Source organism: Chiroxiphia lanceolata, chromosome 2 (assembly GCF_009829145.1).
Source record: "Chiroxiphia lanceolata isolate bChiLan1 chromosome 2, bChiLan1.pri, whole genome shotgun sequence".
NCBI lineage: Eukaryota > Metazoa > Chordata > Aves > Passeriformes > Pipridae > Chiroxiphia > Chiroxiphia lanceolata.
In genome coordinates, this window is record NC_045638.1 from 114,270,093 (window position 1) to 114,290,258 (window position 20,166).

Here is a 20,166-nt window from a genome sequence, read left to right on the forward strand (position 1 = left end):
AATGCAACAAACTTGCTGCTTAATAATTTGGGAATACACAAACATCTCTGCTGTAAACAGCTAAACACTTGCAGGGTTGTTCCTTATTTATTTATTACACTGAAATCATTAAGATAGCAGGAGGGGATACATACGGATGCATTTCATTCCATCATATCTCTTTTCCAGTCTGTCTCTTCATTACTCTGACATGACCCCCATCTCTTATTCACAGAGATGGAGCATTTTTTAAAATATGATCTTTAGAGATCAATCCCTCCACAGAGGGCAATTTGCTGCTGTGAAAGGCTCCCGCTTATCGATTACACATCACACTCTCGGCTTCTCTGCTAACCCAATATGATCTGGGATAAAAACCCAAAGTGTTATTTTGGGAAATGGCATCAGGAGCCTCCTTGAGGAAAAAAAAAAATAATTTCTGTGGTGAAATGCATCTCACTTTTGAAAGCAGGAATTGGTGCTCCTGCCTCCACACTAAAAAGGCAGGAAGGAAGAGGTGTTAGAAGCTGCATAGGTGTATGTTTGAATTTGAAGGTACAGAGAAGGGCATATGGCCTTTGTCTCTCTTCAGTTCCACTTAGACCATCAAATGACCCAAATGTGATTTAAATTATAAACAGGAGCCAGGGATGTTTGTCAGAAGAGTTAAATTTTGAAGGGGGTTTTCAGGCCCTTAACTGTGAGGCACATGCTTCAAATACCGTTTGAATTCCAAACTGAATTTCTGATGTTTACTTTGTTGATTTTATTTCTTCTAAACAAAAATGGAGCGTTTGGGTTTGAGTGCAGTGATTGTAATTGTATTTCTGAACTTCGAGGCAATGCTGGGGTCTGTGTGTTCACCATGTCTGGACAGACAGGTGATGTTTCTTTCCTGATCAGAAATAAAAGTCTTCCTTGAGAAACAAATGGAGGGATGAGCTAGGAACAGTCCATCCCAGGCCTTCTGAATTGTATGGTAAAACTTCCAAGCTTTTAATAGGAGTCCTAAAGCAGCTGCCTGCTGCATGCAAAGACAGTGAAAAGCATCATTGCTCTGAAATCAGAACTATATCCCACCTGCCTGTCAGGGAAATCAGGGATGTGAGGCCTATTAGGGAACGCATTCAGGCAAACAGAGAAAGCAGCAGTTGCACAATTCTCATTAATTAACAAACTGAAATGAAGCAGAACTTTCTGAACAGTCAGGAACTGTGTGACTGTGTAACCCAGTGATGAGATTTTGTGCTTTCCCACAGGATTTACTGCAATTTTAATGTTTTTGGTGACATGGTAAATGTTACAGGATATAATGAAAGTGCAATCAGAACTTAATCATGTAATTCATCAAAAATAAACTTTACCAGGGCTGCTTCCCTGACTCCCCTGAGTGTTCCAATGATTCTGCTGCAGTGAGGAAAGTATCTCAAAGTGTCCTCCTGAATTCTTAAGTCAGGTCCCTGAGCACTGGACTGAGTACTCCTGTCATTTCTTTATACTTGCAAAGAGAGAAGCTAACAGGAAAATCATGGAATGGTTTGGATTGGAAGAGGCCTTAAAGATCATCCAGTCCCACCCCCTGCCATGGGCAGGGACACCTTCCACTAGCCCAGCTTGCTCCAGGCCCGTCCAGCCTGGCCTTGGACACTTCCAGCTTCTCTGGGCAACCTGTGCCAGGGCCTCCCCATCCTCACAGGGAGGAATTTCTTCCCAATATCCCATCTATCCCTGCCCTCTGACGGTTTGAAGCCATTTCCCCTTGTCCTGGCACTCCAGGCCCTTGGAAATAGTCTCTCCATTTTTCTTGCCTTGGCTCCCTTCAGGTCCTGGAAGGCCACAATCAGGTCATCCCAAATCTTCTCTTCTCCAGGCTGAACAATCCCAACTCTCCCAGCCTTTCCTTCCAGCAGAGCTGCTCCATCTCTCTGATCATCTTGGTGCCTCCCCTGGACTCTTTCCAGCAGCTCCATGTCCTTGCTGTGCTGTTTCCCAGGGCTGGAGGCAGCTCTGCTGGGGGGTCTCACCTGAGGAGGCAGAGGGGCAGAATCCCCCCCTCCCCTGCTGCCCACACTGTGGGATCAGCCCAGGAAATCTTAAAATTCCTAAAAGTTCTAAAATTCCTAAACCCCTCCAGTCTGGAGTTTCAGTAACTCCCAGTGCTTCCCGTGTAGGTGAATCACCACATCGTACATCGCCCATGGCAACTCTAAAAACTGTTCTTGGAGAGGTTTGGGGAAGGTGCTGACAGCTCTTCAACATGTTCTGGAGCCACCACATGGCTCGTCTTTCGGTTTGCTCCTGCTGTATTTCTGGATTCAGGTGTTTGCCCTGACGTGCCACCACCACTCACCTTGTCCCTCAGCCCACAGGTCCTGCTGCACCCACACAAGTGCTAATGAATGCAGCTTTGGTAGGAATCACACTGGCAAGGACTGGGAATGGGGAAAAGTTAAAATGCATGTAGGATGCTCCACGTAATTTCCTATTTTCATTTCCACACTCTTCCCCAAAGCAAACCTTCCATTTGAAATTCATAATAAAACCTGAATTTTTGAAAGAGTGAAAGCATTTCAACTAAAATATGTATTTTTTAGGGCATCTCTGAATCAAGACAGCTCAGTCATGGATTCTTATAGTGCAGTGCTCCATGAAGCAGTTTCCTTCTGGAGAAACACTGGCTGCACTGTTTCCTGGATATTGATTACTGATTAAACAATGTGCAAAACAATTGGAATTACATAGTGAAGCAAGGACAGAGCTCCAGACTCACTTTTTTTTCAATTTCTAGAGTGGCTGTTGCTACTTTTATAAATTATCAACATCCATAATAAACACAAACTGAGCAAAAAACCTTGGAATTATTAAGATCTGTTAGGGATTTTGTCACACCCAGGGTTTAGCAGCTTCTTTTTTTGCAAGACCAGATAAAGTCTCCACGAGAATGGAGTCTGTAAATCAACATTTCTCTGCTAGGAAAGGGAGGAAGAACTTCATATCTGAGCACCAGAAACAAGAGCACAGCATGTGACAAGGAACAGGGAGCAGCCAGAGTGACAAAGAAGAGAGGAAGGGCGATGCAGGCCACGAGCAGATGGTCTACACTTGCCTCTTTGATCAGGTTCATAAATCTTGGTCCAAAGCGCCAGGGTTTGTGCCGGTGGCACTGCAGAGAGCTCACGGTCAGCTGGGAGGCACGCTGGGAGGCCACTGCCACCATGTACACGGCGTCGTACATCAGAGCTGCGGCAGTCTGCAGGGAGAACAGAGAGGAACTCCTTAGTGTCAGTCTGCAGGGAGAACAGAGAGGAACTCCTTGGTGGCAGTCTGCAGGGAGAACAGAGAGGAACTCCTTAGTGTGCATCGTGGGGCCTGGGCCCTGACTGTCCCTGATGACCTGGGCTGCTGTTATGGGAAACGCCACTATGGGCTCTCCATGGAAACCTGAAACAGTTAATAATAATTCCACTACATCTTCAGGTGAGTTTTGGGAAGGAAACTACATCAGGCAGCTGCAGGAAGAGAGAGGTCGGTGGGTGCAGCACAGAAAGGAGTGCACGGGCAGCTCTGTGGCTTGGAGAGGAGTTTTAAGAAGCCCCAGGTCACACAGCCCAGGTGTGTAAGGCCGACATCACACAGCCCAGGTGTGTAAGGCCCCATCACCATTCTTCCCATGGCACTCCTGGGATTGCTTCCTTTACCCCTTGCTTTCCAGGGAAACCAATCCCACCAGGCAGGTATCTACTGTCTCTATGTGTCTACTGCCCTCAAGGATCTTGGCTTTTCTATATTAAATGGCCCCACCAAGATCTGGCTTTGGTTGCTCTCCTGTTACACCCCCCGTGCTGTCTTAGGGAGAGGTGAACTGTCCTTTTGAGGTGCCTTTTTTTTGGGATTAAGTTGGATTTACATATCTAAATTCTCATTGCAGATGGATACCCTTAGGTACTTAAATATCACCTGATAGATTTATTTACTTTGTGCATATCTGTTTCTTTTCAGAATGGATTTATTGGTTTAAAAAGCGTGGCCTCAAACTGAGATCATACACCCTGTCACCCTTTATCACTGGGAAGTTTTAGGAAAGCCTCCCCTTCACCTGCATTTTGCTTCGGTGCTCCCATGTGTGAGGTGGGAATGGCTGTGTCCCCCTTAATGCACACGGATGCTGAACACATCAAGTGCTTCCCTTTCCTGTAAAGCTAATAAATAATTAAGCAGGGGCCTTAAAAAAAAAAAGGTACTAATTCTGCAAATAAGAAACTGGACTCATTTATAGGAACTAGAAAGCTAATAATTTTATAGATTCTTTTCCATGCAATTACTTTGGGAAAATAATACATTTGATTCTTTGTCTGTGTCATTTACCTAAGTAAATTACAACAGCTTCAGTCTTATCAGCATTGGAGGTTTTTGCTGGCAGTCAAATGTATCTGAATTTATGGATTAATCTTAATATACTGCAGATGAGCAATTGCTCTCATGTATCTGAATTTATGGATTAATCTTAATATACTGCAGATGAGCAATTGCTCTCAATGTGCTAGTTAGGGTCTGCCCAAAATACTGCTCCCACAATTGGAGAAAATTGGGAAATCAGAAAACATTGTGAATGCTGATTCAAGCAGGAGGAGACAATAACATCTGTTCTCACTGTCAAGTGTCTTAAAACAGACAGTTGTTCCAACCACACTCAGTCGGATCCAAAATCCCTCAAAATCAATGGAAATATTCCCATCAACATCAGCGGAATTCAGAGAGGTTTTTACCTTAGACTGGGCAGGTGTCCTTTCAGGACTGAATTTTACATGATCACTGCAATCCAGTCTGTCTGTGTCCCAGGCCTGGAGACTCAGGAAGGAGATTCTTGGCCAAAATTCTCCAGTGTCCTCACTTTTCTCTCCTCTCTGGGACTACTGATGCTTTTACTTGATGACATGGTGCATCCTCCAGTGATTCCACGTTGGCAGCACTGCTAGAGTTGGCTGCTTGAAACTTGTGCTTGTGCAGCTTGCTCCTTATCCCTCCTTCCATGTAGCAACTAGGAAGTTGTACCACCTCCCTTGCCCTTTAATTTCTTGCCTCACTGTTGCTCTGTTTTAGGGTGCAACAGGTCACCTCGTTTTCCGAGGACAGTCACCTTACCCTGGTGTCTGTATTGTCTGTAAGGTGAAAGGGGCTGAGAGTAAGCCCTGGAACTTGTTTTTCTGACTTTTGTATCCTACTTAAACCACTGCAAAGAAGCCCAAAGATCTCATTAGAACAACTAGGCCTCTGTGTGCAGTTTGGGCATAAAGTGAGACATGAACTCAGAGCTGTTGTGGTCATGCCCTGCTGACTCCCCACAAGGGGACATCAGAGCAAGGGAGAAATCCTAAATTAACATATAGTTCTGATCTCTTTGCACTGTGCAGCTTGTACAGCCTTATTGTTAAATGAAACAGAGCAGTGTTGCAGCTCTTCATCAAACTGAATAAGCAGAACCTGCTATGAATATTGAAATGATCACAGCCAGCTAGGAGGATGCTTTCCTTGGTGCTTGTGCTGCTTCAGAGCATCAAGGACACTGAGAGATTATGGAGACGTAAAGCAGAGGATAAGAATCGGAGATACAAAGGAGAGAAGAGTCTGGCGAGAACTTTGTTTTTCTTAGTATTCCAGTCGGGTAATTTGTGTGTGAATTCCCAGCAGGGGTTCCCAGGGACAGCTTTCTCCCCTGCCTTGCAGAGAGTGAGCACAATGTCACTGCCCAAACAAGCAATAATGTTTGAAAATGCTAGAGATAACAGACATAATGCATTTCTCTTAAGAATGTTAAGATATTTGAAATTTTTCCCTGCAATCATCTGCAATAAAGTCTATTTCCTATCACTTGGAAATGCCCTCAGAACAGGAGATATGTCATCTTATACTGCAAAAAAATGGCAACCCTTCACCCTGCAAAATTGAATGGAGTAATGTTGTCCACATACTTGCTCCTATTCTTCCCTTGACTTCTTGGGGGAGTGCTAGGGAGGAAATCCTAATTTCCTGGCTTCATGACACCTTTTCTCTCTCTTTAAATTATGTCTTAAAAGCCAGATTTCTGTAGAAATGGAAATTAAGAGACAGGGCACTTTACCCATTTCAAAATGCTATTCCCTGCCCACATACACGATACCTTTCCCTGCAGGTTACAAACCTACCCCCGCTCTGAAAGTTCCTCTTTCCAGTTATTTTCCTCATTCCACACAGAACATAATCAGAGGAATGAAGCACCATTTTTGCCTTTGAGAGCAATCAGATGAACGATGTCAGCTGGGTAGCACTGTGACAGAGAATTGTCATTCAGTTCTAGAGGGGTTTGTCACAGAGGTGAGCACAACATTGGCTCAGGGGGCAAACGCACTTGTGTCGAAACCAGTGAAAGGAATTCTGGCTTGGGGATGATGTTGCAGGATTGGGATCAGCCCACATGTGCTGGGACAGGTGCCCTGTGACACTGTGGTGGCTCACTTACTGTCATCATGCCATCGAGGAGCCCAGTCTCAGGTTTGGGGGGTGCCTGCAGCCGCTCCATCGACCACTTCTCCACGACGGACGACACGTGGGGGTTGTCGATGTTAAGGAGCCGAAAGCCCGTCATGTTCACCCCACTGTACCTGTAGGGCTCCAAGTCTAGTGCAAAGAGGTCCTAAAAAAAACCAAATTCAACCATATCTAGCATCTTTAAAGCAAGATAGCACCACTAGGCCCAGTTTGTGTTTGATTTTCAAACTAAAGCCCAAATATTTTTCTTTTTCCCCTGTGAACACCCTCAAAGTCTACTCATGACACTTCACTTTTAAACCTAACTAAACCAAAGCTGTGTGAAAACGGATGACAAACCACACATCTGCTTTTTAGAATGAAAAAAATCAGCTCCCCCAAACAACACCATATTTCAACCAACCTGCACAGCATCATCTAATTCTGACTTATAGCTCTGACAACCCAACATGAGGAATTAGCTGGCCAATGTCAAGCTTATTTCTCAGCTTGGGGAAGGAAAATTCCAAGAGATGTCGAGAGCAATACACTTCTGCTAATTATGAATCCCATTTTATTCCTGCCTTGGATGTCTGATGGATATATCAGCCATCAAAACAAACCATTTACAGGAGAAGATACCACCAGCACTGCTTAGTGCTTGTTCTGATATATGCTCTCTACTATCTCCCACATACTGTTGGTGGTCACCATTTTATGGTAGATTCCTGTATTGTTTATCGTATAAAATTTTAAGTTCCACAGTAAATCCTAAATTTTCACATTTTCCTTGGTGTTAAAATAGCCTCAAAGAAAAGTACTTCAAGTTCCCAACAGCCAGAGCATCTCTTCTGACTAATAAACTGACTGTTGGATTCAAAACTTTTTTTCACTTCCACATAAAATTTTATTTGGAAAGGAAATAAAGAATAAACAGAGGATTATACAGGCTGATATAATCCAGCCCTCTAGGACTGTTCAAGCAATATCAGTTCTTTGCTGTCTCTCTAGTCTACAATGCAAATGAACCTTAAGCATAAATTGAGTTATATTCATATGTAGTATGTGAGTAAAAATATAGAAAAAATGTGCTGAAATAAGTATTTATAGATTTACAGGTTTACTTTTACTTGAAAATTCCTGAGTGATTTTATATATTTGTGATTTTGTGTTTTGATAAGCAAATTAAACATTTTATTGATGACCTCAGCTCCATTGCAAAGCCATTGAGTCATTATTTCATTTCACTCTGATCCACCTGTACTGATGGTTCCTCCTTAATCCCATTACTGCAATTAACTTTTACTGTTTTAAAGTGTTAACCAGCCCCACAGATATGGCCAAACAAAATTGTGGGTCCTGATATTAATAAGAAGTATTAGAACTCGTTCTCCAGGGATTTCCTTGAATAATGGCAACAAAGAGCTCCTAGAGAAAGGGGGAATTTTTAGTAGTCTTTTCTGCAACAGGAAAAATTAACCCCTAAATCTTTAGTGTTTCTTACCAGTGTTGTAAAAAAGTAGTGATAGTATTCTGTCATCATTCCCATGGAGAGGATCTGTTGGAAGAGATTGAAAGGTGAATGTACTTTACTCTGAAATATTCCACTGCCTTTTGAAAAGTAAGAGTTAATCTGGAACAACACATCCCAGGTCAGGAAAACTTGATTACAGCAAACCATATATTTTTCTTCAGGAGCCAAAAAATATCCTGTTGTATTTAAATTGTGTTTTTATCACTTCTGCTCAGGAAAGAGATTAAAGATTGCAAAGCTTCTAGGACAAGAAAAATTATTAGAGATAACAAGAAGCTGATTTTTTAAAAGTGAAATTCTTTAGTCTGCAGTTTAGAAGTGTTAAAAAGGAATTTACTAGCAGACAACACAATCTGTAAGGAAAAGTGCTTAGGTACAGGTTTTGTATTCTGGGATTTTATGAAGAGAGGGAGGAATTATGAGCTGGGAAACTACTGAGGAATTCGTTATCATGACAGTAACACGGACGAAGGTTAACTGTTATTCAGTCTTGATCACTCTAATATAAGTAATTGCTATTAATACTATTTTAGGACATTTTTAGCAGTACCTGAATAGCTGTTTGAAAGATAGGGGAAAATAGTGTGATTTGGCTCACCAAAATTCTCTTTCATGGCAAAAGCCTCTGAAAATCAGTTGAGTGATTGTGTATGGCATTTCTTCACATTAAAAAAACAAAATTAAAAAAAAAAAAAAAAAAAGAAAAGAAAAAGGAAGAAAGAAAGAACCTGAACTTTCTAAGCTGCAGTAGATAATAAAAACAGCTCGGTGCTCATCTCAAACAACCAATCCATTTCCAGCCACTAAAAGTCAAGCCAGAAGGCAAGTATTTTATTGAAATGCTCCACTGAATTTACACATCAAAATTGCCTTTTTTATTTCTTATTTTATTAATCCTCTTCTATTCTGTTTCTTAGAGTTATCATCTGTAGAAAGGAGCAATGCAGCAACCCTGGAGGCAGATGTTCCTGCCCTGTTTACGCACAGATAACGAAATGTGGGAGCATCCACGGAAACTTCTGTGTGCTGTGCTTCCCAGCTGACCTGGCTGGACTCAGTTCCACTCCCTGGAGCCACTGGATTTTTGTGTCTGTGGGAAGGAGGTGCCAATTGGATGGGATTTTTATGATCTTTGAGCTGAAACCATATTGAAATAGCCCAATTGCTTCATACGAGGCATAAAACAGCTGCCGGGTTAAACAAACATAGTCTGAGCCCAGGTGATCCTCTCTTAGGCCTAAATTTATTTGGTTTGCAGTTGGTCCATGGTGGTGCATTAGTATGAAGGCAAGTTCTTACTAATCAGTGTAAATGGGAGGATAAAAATGCTCAGATTTCAATTGTTGATTCCTCCTGGCTTTGATTCCACCTTGAGACCAGAGAGCTGACAAGCCATTGCACTTTTATCAAAAGGTATAAACAGTCTGCCTGCATAGCAATAGCAAAACAATGGAAAAGCAGGACAATGCTACTCCACAGAGTGCCTTAAAATACAAACTGACATTAAGCAGACATGCATTTACTGCAATGATTGGAAAGTGTGTGGCCTGGATGTTTGGGAAGCACTGCTACTTGATCCAAGGGAGCCCAGCTGCTGGTTTCCTCTCAAATGCAGGGGTTGTAGCCTGAGAGGAGTGTTCACCTCCTGAACACATCTTTGATGAGCACTTTTTACGAGAATATTGATTGCCAAGTAATGCCCTATAAACAGAGCTGGCAGGACACACACACAGCTGAGAATAATAATGATTTCAAAAGTCATGCTACAGGACTGTCCTTTTAAACAAAACAAAAAAACAAACCAAACAAACAAAACTTCACAAAGCCCCCACAAACAAACAAAATTCCCAAACAAATAGAAACAAGGCAATTTCATGGAAAAAGTGAGATTCACCTGCTCTAATCAAGACACAGGTTCCCAATGGCAATTGCTGGAAGGAATTGCCAAGGACACTGAACCCAAAAGCTCCAGGAGAGATGCTCGTTGAAATTCTTCCAAATAAAGTATTGCAGCAGCCCAGGAAAGCTTAATCAACATGTCACTTTTGTATTTTCTCTATTAACAGTGACTCAGTTAAGATCTGAAGATACAGACAGCTGGAAAGGTAAGTGGCACACACACCTTAATAATGTCCTTGTCTGCTCAAGGAGTAAGAGTTGATGTTGGATCTGTCCCTGACCTGCCACTGAGCTCTGCCTTGGGGACAAGAACAGCCTTAACTGCTTGTCCTCCCCAATATCAGCCATTAAGGACAACAGTTAGTTAACAGTTATTTAGCATTTAGACATACCTGTGATATCTGAGTTAGATCTGTAGATTGACCTAAATAGGGTGCTTTTTATTCATGAATCAGAAAGGCTTTCAACAATAATTTATTTACACTTAAGGGCAATGTGGTCACTAAATAAAATTTCCAATGAACAACTATTTAGTGCTCAGGAGATGAAAACAAGTTAAAGCAAAAGCAAGAGGGATACTGAGAATAATGCTGGACATCCCAAAACATTAATTACTCCCCAGCCTTAATTACTTAGATGCTCCTATTAGTGTAAATCGGAGAGTTTTGAGGACTCCTCTTCTGCTGTGTGTTTGCAACACAGCAGATCCAGGGAAAGCAGCTTCTAGGAACTCCCAGGAGTGACACAGTAATAAAAGCCAGTTAGGAGCAAAGATGGATTTCAGGTTGGGACACCTCTGAAGCCCCTTGCAAAGCAGCTGCACGGGCACTTCCCACAGAGGAAGTGACCTCCCCACCAGAGAAAATGGACCCAGCAGCCCAGAAGAGGGAAGGAAAGGCAGCATATGTGTATTTATAGCTGCCCACAGGAAACTGGAATGAGATTTCATTACACATTCCTATTTAAATAATTTTGCCTGTAATTTTGTAACCAATTATGCACCTAATACAAATGTCCCATTTAAACAATAATAGCTTTTACTTACCGTGGAACTCAGATGAATCTAAACTAGTGAGATCAGCCTAAAATATTCCCCTTGTAGGACTCCTACCCATCTTACCCCGTATAAAATTTGTTCTTCAGCCAAACTCAGATATGGTTGGACAATAAATAATAACAATAAAAGATAAAGAGACTTCCATCTCTAATCACCCATCTCAGATCAGAAGTCTGGGCCTTGTCTTTTACTTTTAGCTGTGGGTCATGAACAACAATGTGTCAGTGGTCAGATTATATATGGCAGGCTGAGAGAAGCTGGATAAAAATATTCTCTCTTATGCCTGAAAATCTCTTTTGGGTGCCTTGTTCCTGGCTTGGATCATACCCCAACTCCAACTTGATTTATTCAACTTGTAAAAAAAATCCCTGCCTTATTTAGGGATAAATGTCAATCTTCCCTCAAGGAGGGCTGGAACTGGAATGGTGGGGAAGGGTATTGGTGGGAACTGCATCAAATACTTTCTTTCACTCTGCATTTTCCTCACTCATGCTATTATTTAATTCCATGGCCATTAAATGAATGCATTTCATTACCCAATTAATTAGTCCTACCACTCTTTTCTAAGATCAGCAAGACGCACCATAATGAATAAAAGCCCCTCTGCCTCCTTACCTCCCAGGTGTCCCAAAGCTGAAGATTTATATTCTCACATTTATTATATTCTCACATTTATTACTGTACAGCAAAGCACACCATGGTGACACTTAGTTTTCGTACTTCTGCAGGAACTGAATTAATTATTTTTTTTTTCCTTGTCTGTCACATAGTGGAAGTGAACACAGAAATCTTTACAGAATGCTCTCTGGTGTCCTAACCCTGATTAAATATACAGCACACTTCCTAGAATTTATTTTAGAGGTGTGAAGAAAGGAGTAGGTAATTTAAGGTTAGCAGGAACATAATTTCCATTCCTGCAGTAAAGTCTATGTCAAGTCTTAGTGTGTTAGAACAGAAGGAAGGTTAACCATTAAAACTTAACCTCTTCAGCTGAGTTCCTCATACAAAAAGGCAATATCACACTAAATACAGCATGTGCAGGATATACTGGAAGATTTGTGCATAAAACAGATTGCAATTTGCAACAGCTAGGTTTAATTTACTCAGGGACTTCTTATCTAATCTAGATAGAGCACCAAACTTCTGTCCACCAAATATTTCAGGTAAATGTCATAACCAGCAAATTTTTCTGTAAGGAAGTGTTTCCATCTTCCATGTCTAAGGGACTCAGTCCTGCTGGTTTTAGGCAAGTTTGGAGGGTGCCTTATCATCTCACACTCTTTCAGATATATCTATTTTAAGCTTGGAAAGGAAGGATATGCGGGGCACGCTCGGAGCAGAGCAGGACAGTCAGTGCTGAAGTCACACAGGGAGGTTCCTACAGAGCTTAAGCAGATCCTGAATGCACTTTGGTAACTCCAGTTTTACCCTAAGAAATCACAGCTGCTCTCAGCTGCTGCTTCTGGCTTCTAATTCTCTGCTAGATCTCTCTCCTTGTCACATGATATCTCAGTCTTCACAAGCTTTAAAGCTCCACCAGCCAAGGTGTTCAAGGAGATGATGGGAGTGACAGACCGGGAGCAACTTCTTTCATCAGCTCTGCTGGTGTGGGATGTCTGGTTTGAAAAACCCTGAGGCTACAGACCCTGACCCTTGTAAAGTAATACAGAGAGAAAATTCAAAGTGACTGTTGGAAAAGGCAACAATTAATAATCCCAGTTTCCTCTTGCTCCTTCCAGATCGGGGTGAGGAGAGGGCCAGGCCTCATTAAGATGGTCAGGGACTATGCAGCATGTCAGAGAGAAGGGGAAATGTGTGAGTTTAGGGAATAGGTTGTTCAGCTCTGTGCTGGCTTTGTATTTTGTTTCAATTAGGTTATTGATTCTGCCTGCTCTTGTTGTGCACAAGCTCAATGGTGTTCTAGCTGAAGCTATAAATAAGCAAAAGTTGGTCTCGTTTAAGAAAGGAAATCTGTCTTTTGAGCTGTTCTGTAAACCAAAGGTTGAAGGAAGGCAAGTGGAGGAGTCGCCTCCCCTGGTTCCACAGCCCAGTCACGTGGCTGGGTCAGGGAGCTCCCTAGGATGACTCTTTCAGCACATAATTAATTCTGTGCTAAAACTTCTGCTCCCAGGAGGAGCTTTTGGGCATCCTTTGCCCTGGTGCTCCCTGAGCGCTCACACGAGCAGCCCCTGCTTGCGTGGGTTATGAAACATCTACTGCATTATTGAAATACAGAGGGAAGACAAGCAATTGTTGCTTAGGTGACTCTGATTCCTACCCCTGTTAGAAATCTTATATAATTTAACAACAATATGTATTTTTTCAATTTTTATGTATTGAATCATTTTCAAAGTCAAAAATATTCTCTACTAATATCACCAAGTTTTCTTAACATAACTTCTCTTCCACATCTTGCTTTCATTCGGGGTAAAATTCTACAGGAGTTTGTGTGTGCAGGGAAGAGAATGTGAACCAAGGCACTTCATGTAACCTCCAATCAGATGAGTCCCCCATGAATTCAGAGCCCTCCACCCTGCACATTTCACAGCTGCCTTTGGCAGTGAGGAGCCTCCATCCCTGAATTATTGCTGCCAGCACCTGTACTCAGCCACAGAACTGTCTCATAGAAAAGCCATTTTCCCTTTCTTTCTAGCCTATATTTATGTTGTTTCCTTTCCCTCAGCTCTGATCCACAGGTGCACCTCTCTTAATTCTCCTGTTTTCTTCCACACTGTCATTCCCCATCCTTCTCTGAGTTTTTAAGGCACTGCAGAGCATTATCTGTGTCTGCAGCCTGTCAGTTGTCTCCCTGATCCATATCCCACACAAACCCTTCTGCTGCTTTGCCCTGTTTAAGTGCATCTTTTAACACTCCCTCCTCTTCCTTTGACACTCAGATTTTGCTTTTTGGGGTTTTTTTCCATACTCTGCTTGGCATATTTGAAGCTTTGTGCCTCCTGCAGTGTTGCCAGACATCTGTACTTTCTTCTTGCAGACACTTGAAAATCCGTGTTGTGTTTAACTCTTCCCCCAGAAATCTCCTTTTGGAGCAGCTTGTCATGTTTTAATGCTTTTGGACAGCCCTGCAGGGAGCAAAGTGAGGGGAGAGCAGCTCCTGTCTAGCTCCTGACCTCCCCTTGCTTTTCCCTCACATTCCTGACGTCTTGCCTGCATCTGGCCCTGCTGTAGCTTGAATAAATAACTTGCACTTAGAAAATCCTAAAATTTAGTATAGGCCAGCTTCCCTACAGCAGTAAGTCTACCCTACGAGCTCACAGGAACTTGTGCTGCTCTGTGTTGCATCTGATTTAGGACATCATCCTGCAAGTCCGTATTCTCAGGACCAAGATCCTCTAGCCTAGAGAGGAAGGTTTTAGGCTCCACAGACTAAGCTGTCTTACTAACTTTGACACAGAAAGCTACTCTGAATAGCTTAAATATTTCAGTGAAACATTCTGGGATGGAAGGAGAAAGGAACCTTTGTGGGACACCGGGATGTGAATGCAGAGTTAGGTTTGCCTGCAGTGAGTTAATGCCCTGTTGTTCCTGTAGTCAGCACTGAGAATGACCTGAAACCTCCACAGCAGCGACAGCTCAGCACTCCAAAATGGGCCCTTCCAGGTTTGTTTTTTTTTATGGGAAAGAAATAAAAACTCTATTGATTAAACCAGGACAAGCTAAAATAAATGTAATGATCTTCCTAGTCAAGCAGAGACTGAAGTATTAAAATGAAATGTACTTTTCCTTCTGTGGGATATTGATGGGCTTCTCTTTGGATGTCATTCCTGCTGCCTGTCCTTATGGCTCTGGGAAGCCTTGTGGCTTCTGCAAGAGTTTCTCTCCCTGCCTTTGGCCTAACTTGGAGTGCATTCAGTTTTAGTGTATCCCAGCAAATGAAAGCTGACAACTTTTGGGATACAAGATCCCTGCTGTGCTTTGCCATCCCCTTCCCATTACCTGCTTGAGGATTTCTGCGGCCGTTTCATGGGAGCAATCAAATATCACATAGAATTCCTTGCCCTTCTTCATTTCCTTGAGCAAAGGCCTGGCATCCTTGTTCCCAGAGGGCAGCTGGCGGATTTTGATTTTAATGTTGTACCTGGAAGGGGCTTTGATGAGCTCCTGCAGGCGAATTAGACCTGGAAAACGATAGGAAATTATACAACTCACCCTCCTGTGCCATGAGGATTGATTGCCACTGAAACAGGGTCTCTTACCAGTTCTCAACATATTTCACATTCCCTAAGGATAATTGTTAGCTCCCTATTTGCCAGCCTCCTAGTAACATTATTAAAGCTTTTCATTTCCATGTTTGTACTTGGCTTCGACATCTGAATATTTGAAAGGTATTTCTAACTGCTTGACTACAGGATGTGTTTGCATTGATGTAATACAATATAAACATACTGTAGTATGTTTAAATTTATATAGTTCATTGCAAAAAGCGCATAAGGCTTCTTCCTTGGCAGCCAATTATTATTCCAACACCAACCAACAAGAACATAGAAGTAAAAAAACTTTCTTCCAACTATCCTGCCTAATGTAAGGTCACTCAGGAAGTGTGAGACCTTATAAAGGACCAAAATATTTTGAGATCCAACTTTACATCTGTAAACACATCTGTAAAGAACATGATTTCTTAGATTCTCTCTTCAGCTGGCACAGGTTTACCTCCCTTATTTGAAGTCAGTGGAGCTCAAGCAGTTGAAGACCTGTCCAAGTGTTTAAACACAGTGCAATTCCACCAGCTAATTCAGCACTCCTACATAATTTGTACTGCCTCCAAAACCTAAGGAAGACAGTTAAGAGCTCTTTGAGGTGTGTGATTACAGTCTCTTTCTCATTATCCATGAATGCAATTTACCCACAAAAAACCCCGTGATCTCCCGCCGAGCGAAAGCAAAAGGCTGCCTTAAAAATATGCGTGAAGAGGGGGGGGGGGGAGAATACAGGCAAGAAGCACTTCTTGAACAAAAATCAAACATATTATTAAAATGAAAAAACTCTTGGCTCTCCTGCTGAGAGTGGGTATATTTGTCCTGGGTTGAATGGTCCAGTGGTATGGATAAGGCAAGACAAAACATCCCTATTTCTCCTGGGGTTACTGAGGGTTTGCTGCGCTGAAGACTGCTGACTTTCACTTGAGTACTGGCAGAGTGCTTAGAAAAAAACTAATCTTTCCCTCTGCCTGCAATGCTGGGCCTGTTCTTTGCAGGTTTTCAAGTATCAACAATCAATATAGAATATTAAGCATTGTGAGCATTCAAATGTAAATTGGTACTGTGGGATTAGAGCCTGGCTGGGAGCCAGGCTGGGGGACTATGGAACAATTTGAGCTCATTATTGTGAGAATGGGGCACATGCTTCCAACAACAAAGAGGGGAGTTTGTGAAATCTGGCTGTAAAGCTGCAGCTTGGTTGTACCAATGGTTCAGCTGCAGTCTTGGCCACTATAATCAATGGCAGCTCCAAGAGGGAAGGCTGAGATTTGGGAGGAAGAGTCCCGAAACTTTCCTCTTTCCACAGCCTCAGACTGAGTACTGTTGTTTCTCTTTCCAGCAGCTAAAAGTACTTATGCGCAAGAATGGTGAAGGGCAAAAGAAAAGGATTTGCCAACCCACCTCTACCTTCTTTTAAGGGAAAGAAATTACTGCATACCTTAAAATTTCTACCTTGGTCACATCAGACTTGGACCTTGCACTTCCCAGCCCTTCCCACTGCCACATGAAGATAAAGCCCAGGAATGGTGTACTGAAGGAATCAAAGTGGCAGTGAAGAGAAGTGCAGTTATTTTTATGGAGGACAAAGCAAAAGCCTGAATTAGCTGACTGCCAGATAATTAACAGCACAGGGGAACAACCTTCCTCTTCCTCCTGCTCAGCAAATCCAAACCCTTGGATATGATACCACCAAGCGTTGATTTGGGACAGATTTTAAATGTGAAGTGCTCAGACTGGCTTCAGGTGGGAGTGGGGAAGGTCTGGGCAAGTGCAGTGCTTGGGGCACTCGCCATTGAGAGGAAAGGTTCAGTTTAGGGCTTTGAAGCAAAGTCAGTAAGGATGGAAACCTTCATTAACTTTCTTGGCCTATGGTAGTCTCTGAGATTAAAAAATAGGCTAGTATGTTTTTCCTTCTTGTAGTGTAACAATGAGAAATAAAAAGAGCTTAAGTGGCATCACTCTAACCCAAAATCCAAAGACTATTTATATCGATCAAAGCTGACCTGTTTACTTTCCTGAATCCGAGTTAATAAGATGATTGATGACTAATTTACTTTGTAAATACCTCTGCAAATGAAGTCTCTTTAATATCAGTCGTTTTTGTAACTGAACACGTACACAGCAGTTAGCATTTTGGAATGCTAATTTGGTAATGGGGTGGGCTGAAAAAGGCCTGTCCTTGTTCCTGTTTTGTCTGGGATATTTATGTAGGAGCTACTGCAGAATGTCCAGCAGAGGCCACAAAGCTGATGAGGGGTCTGGAGCACCTTACTTATGGGGAGAGACTCCAAGAGCTGGGCCTGCTTAGTCTGGAGAAGAGAAGGCTGAGAGGGAATCTCATCAATCTGTACAAATATCTCCAAGGGCTGTCAGAGGATGGTGCCAGGCTGTTCAGTGGTGCCAGTGACAGGATGAGGAGCAGTGGCCATAAACTGAAACACAAGTTCCACCTCACCATGAGGAAGAACTTCTTTCCATGGAGGGTGGCAGAGCACAGGAACAGCTGCCAGGAGAGGGTGTGGAGTCTCCCTGTCTGGAGACATTCCAGACCCACCTGGATGTGTCCCTGTATCACCTGCTCCAGGTGACCCTGCCTTGGCAGGGGGGCTGGACTGGGTGATCTCCAGAGGTCCCTTCCAACCCCGGCTATTCTGTAATTCCGGGATCGTGTGATCAGCTTGAAGCTGTGTTATCAGTTCCACAAATAGGAAGCAAAGTGGGATTGAATATTCAGAATCCAGGGGCTGTCTCCTGCAGACTCCTTAAAGTCTGCTGGAGTGAACAGCTTCCCAAAATCCACAGCAGCAGCAGGACAGCTGCACCTCACAGGAGGTTTTGCTTCTGTGTTCTGACAAACTGAACTATCACACGCACTCTCCCCCCCAGAATTCCATGTATGTGCTTAAACAGAAGCCCACGACCTGCAGTGCACCAACCTGTGCTGTCTTCATACACCACTGTCACTATCTTCCAGTTGTAGTACAGCACAAGGTCCAAGACTGCCCTGCTGATGGCTGTGTAGTCCGGGTAGAGGTTGATGTAAAACGCATCCTTGTTGTCCACCGTGGGGTGCTTCCATCGGGTCTGGATGTGCGGGACCTCCAGGGCATTGCAGATGGACTGCACAGCGCTGACGGAGGAGCTGTGGGAGGGCCCGAACAGGGCCGCCACCCCCAGAGCCAGCTGGTCACATGCTGCGGGCAGAGCAGGGGCACAGAAGATGCTGGTTGGCAAAAACAAGGAACTTGGGTGATGCTTACTGAGATCTTTTATCCTCCACCCATCCCCATCATTTCACAGTGAGAGCAGGTCACTGTGTGGCTCCCAGACCCACCAAGAATGGTTCCTGAAGCATTTAGAGGTTCTTTAGAGGGTAAGGTTATTTAGAGGAGTGGCTGAGGGAGCTGGGGGGGCTCAGCCTGGAGAAAAGGAGGCTCAGGGAGGACCTCCTGGCTCTGCAACCCCCTGACAGGAGGGGGGAGCCGGGGGAAGTCGGGCTCTGCTCCCAGGGAACAAGGGACAGGACGAGAAGAATCAGCCTCATGCTGCACCAGAGGAGGTTCAGGTTGGACATCAGGAGGAATTCCTTCATGGAAAGGGGTTTTAAACATTGGAAAGGACTGCCCAGGCAGGTGGTGGAGTCCTCATCCCTGGAGGTGTCCAAGGAAGGACTGGACGTGGTACTCAGTGCTCTGGACTGGGGGACAAGGTGGGGATCAGGAACAGGGTGGACTTGATGGGCTGGGAGGACTTTTCCAACCAAGACGATTCTGTGGTTCTGAAAACAGCTTTACTGATTATTATTATTATTATTATTATTATTATTATTATTATATCCTAAAACTTACTGTCTACAAATCAAAACTCAAACAACTTCCCTGCTTATGGCCTTCAGGTAGCATTTTAATTTCTGAATTTCTAATTTTGATTTCTAAATCGCCTTTCTCAGAATGGCTATATCCTGGAGAAACCAGGATCTTCCAGGCTACAGGCTTGCCAAAGGAACATCACATGAATTAAGTTTCATGGCAGCATGTCAGGAAATATGTTCAGGGAGTCACAACAGACACTCTGTGGATTCCCTCCCCAACTGGCAAGTTTCTACCTCTGTGTGTTGCTTTAATTTCAGCCTACTGAAGGAACATAAACAGTAAAGGGCACCATGATTCACTGAGCTCCATAATCTGTGTGTACAAAACAGGCAGTAAAGCCTAAAGCCCTCAGTAACAACACGGGAAATAAAGAACCAACACACACTGACATTTTTATACCTCTCCAAATCAGTCAAACACCGACATCAACAAAGCTTTCTTTCTCCTTGTGCCCATATCTCAGCCCAAAGAACCCCTCCTGGAGGTAATTTTCCTTTCTCTCCTATGTTTTTTCAGGTTGTCAGACAGAAGATGAAGTAATATTAGCTATTTTTGCCCATTAGTAACATTTACTGCAGTGTTTTTAATAAGGTTTATGGACTGGGACAAAGCCCTGCACTGAGTTACAATGTGCAGGGCTTTCGTAAGGGTGCTCTCAGTGGGAAATTACTGTGATTGAGTGAAATATTAAGTACACAAACATCCACAATGAGCTGAGATTTTTTAAATTCGTGTTTAGCTCTCTGATTGTAATAGAATATGACAGAAAATCAATTATTTTCTGTTTTCAGTCTACAAACGAGTGTTTTACAGACAGCATAAAATGCACAGGCTTTCCAGGTCTAATTCAGAAGCCTTTCTAAAGGATCATAGGTTTTAATGTGCAAATTGCATAAATACCATCAATAATTCATGATGAGAAGGAATCACTACTGTCTGCACGAGTTTCTTGCATGCAGATTGACAAAAATATTTCTAATTAACTCCTTACTCCATTTTAAATGGAGAAGGTACACTGAGAACAGTCACAGGAGAAGAGATTCTCACTGATACTGATCCTGTATCAGTCTGGATTAAATGGATTATAAACCCAACACACTT

At 43.0% G+C, this 20,166-nt stretch overlaps 1 protein-coding gene across 4 annotated transcripts in view; it reads right to left on the reverse strand.

The window, feature by feature from the left end:
- GRIK1 (glutamate ionotropic receptor kainate type subunit 1) overlaps positions 1–20,166 on the reverse strand; it is a 122,010-nt gene that overhangs the window by 33,990 nt on the left and 67,854 nt on the right. For all 4 annotated transcript variants that reach the window (XR_004355296.1, XM_032679473.1, XM_032679474.1 and 1 more), the window contains exons 3-7: positions 18,130–18,387; positions 14,931–15,112; positions 7,988–8,041; positions 6,476–6,649; positions 3,086–3,229 (exon numbers count right to left, since the gene is read on the reverse strand). Coding sequence is in view for 3 of the 4 variants with exons in the window: in XM_032679473.1 (XP_032535364.1) it covers positions 3,086–3,229; positions 6,476–6,649; positions 7,988–8,041; positions 14,931–15,112; positions 18,130–18,387 (812 nt within the window). In the remaining variant the exon portion in view is untranslated. The remainder of the gene's footprint in view (positions 1–3,085; positions 3,230–6,475; positions 6,650–7,987; positions 8,042–14,930; positions 15,113–18,129; positions 18,388–20,166) is intronic.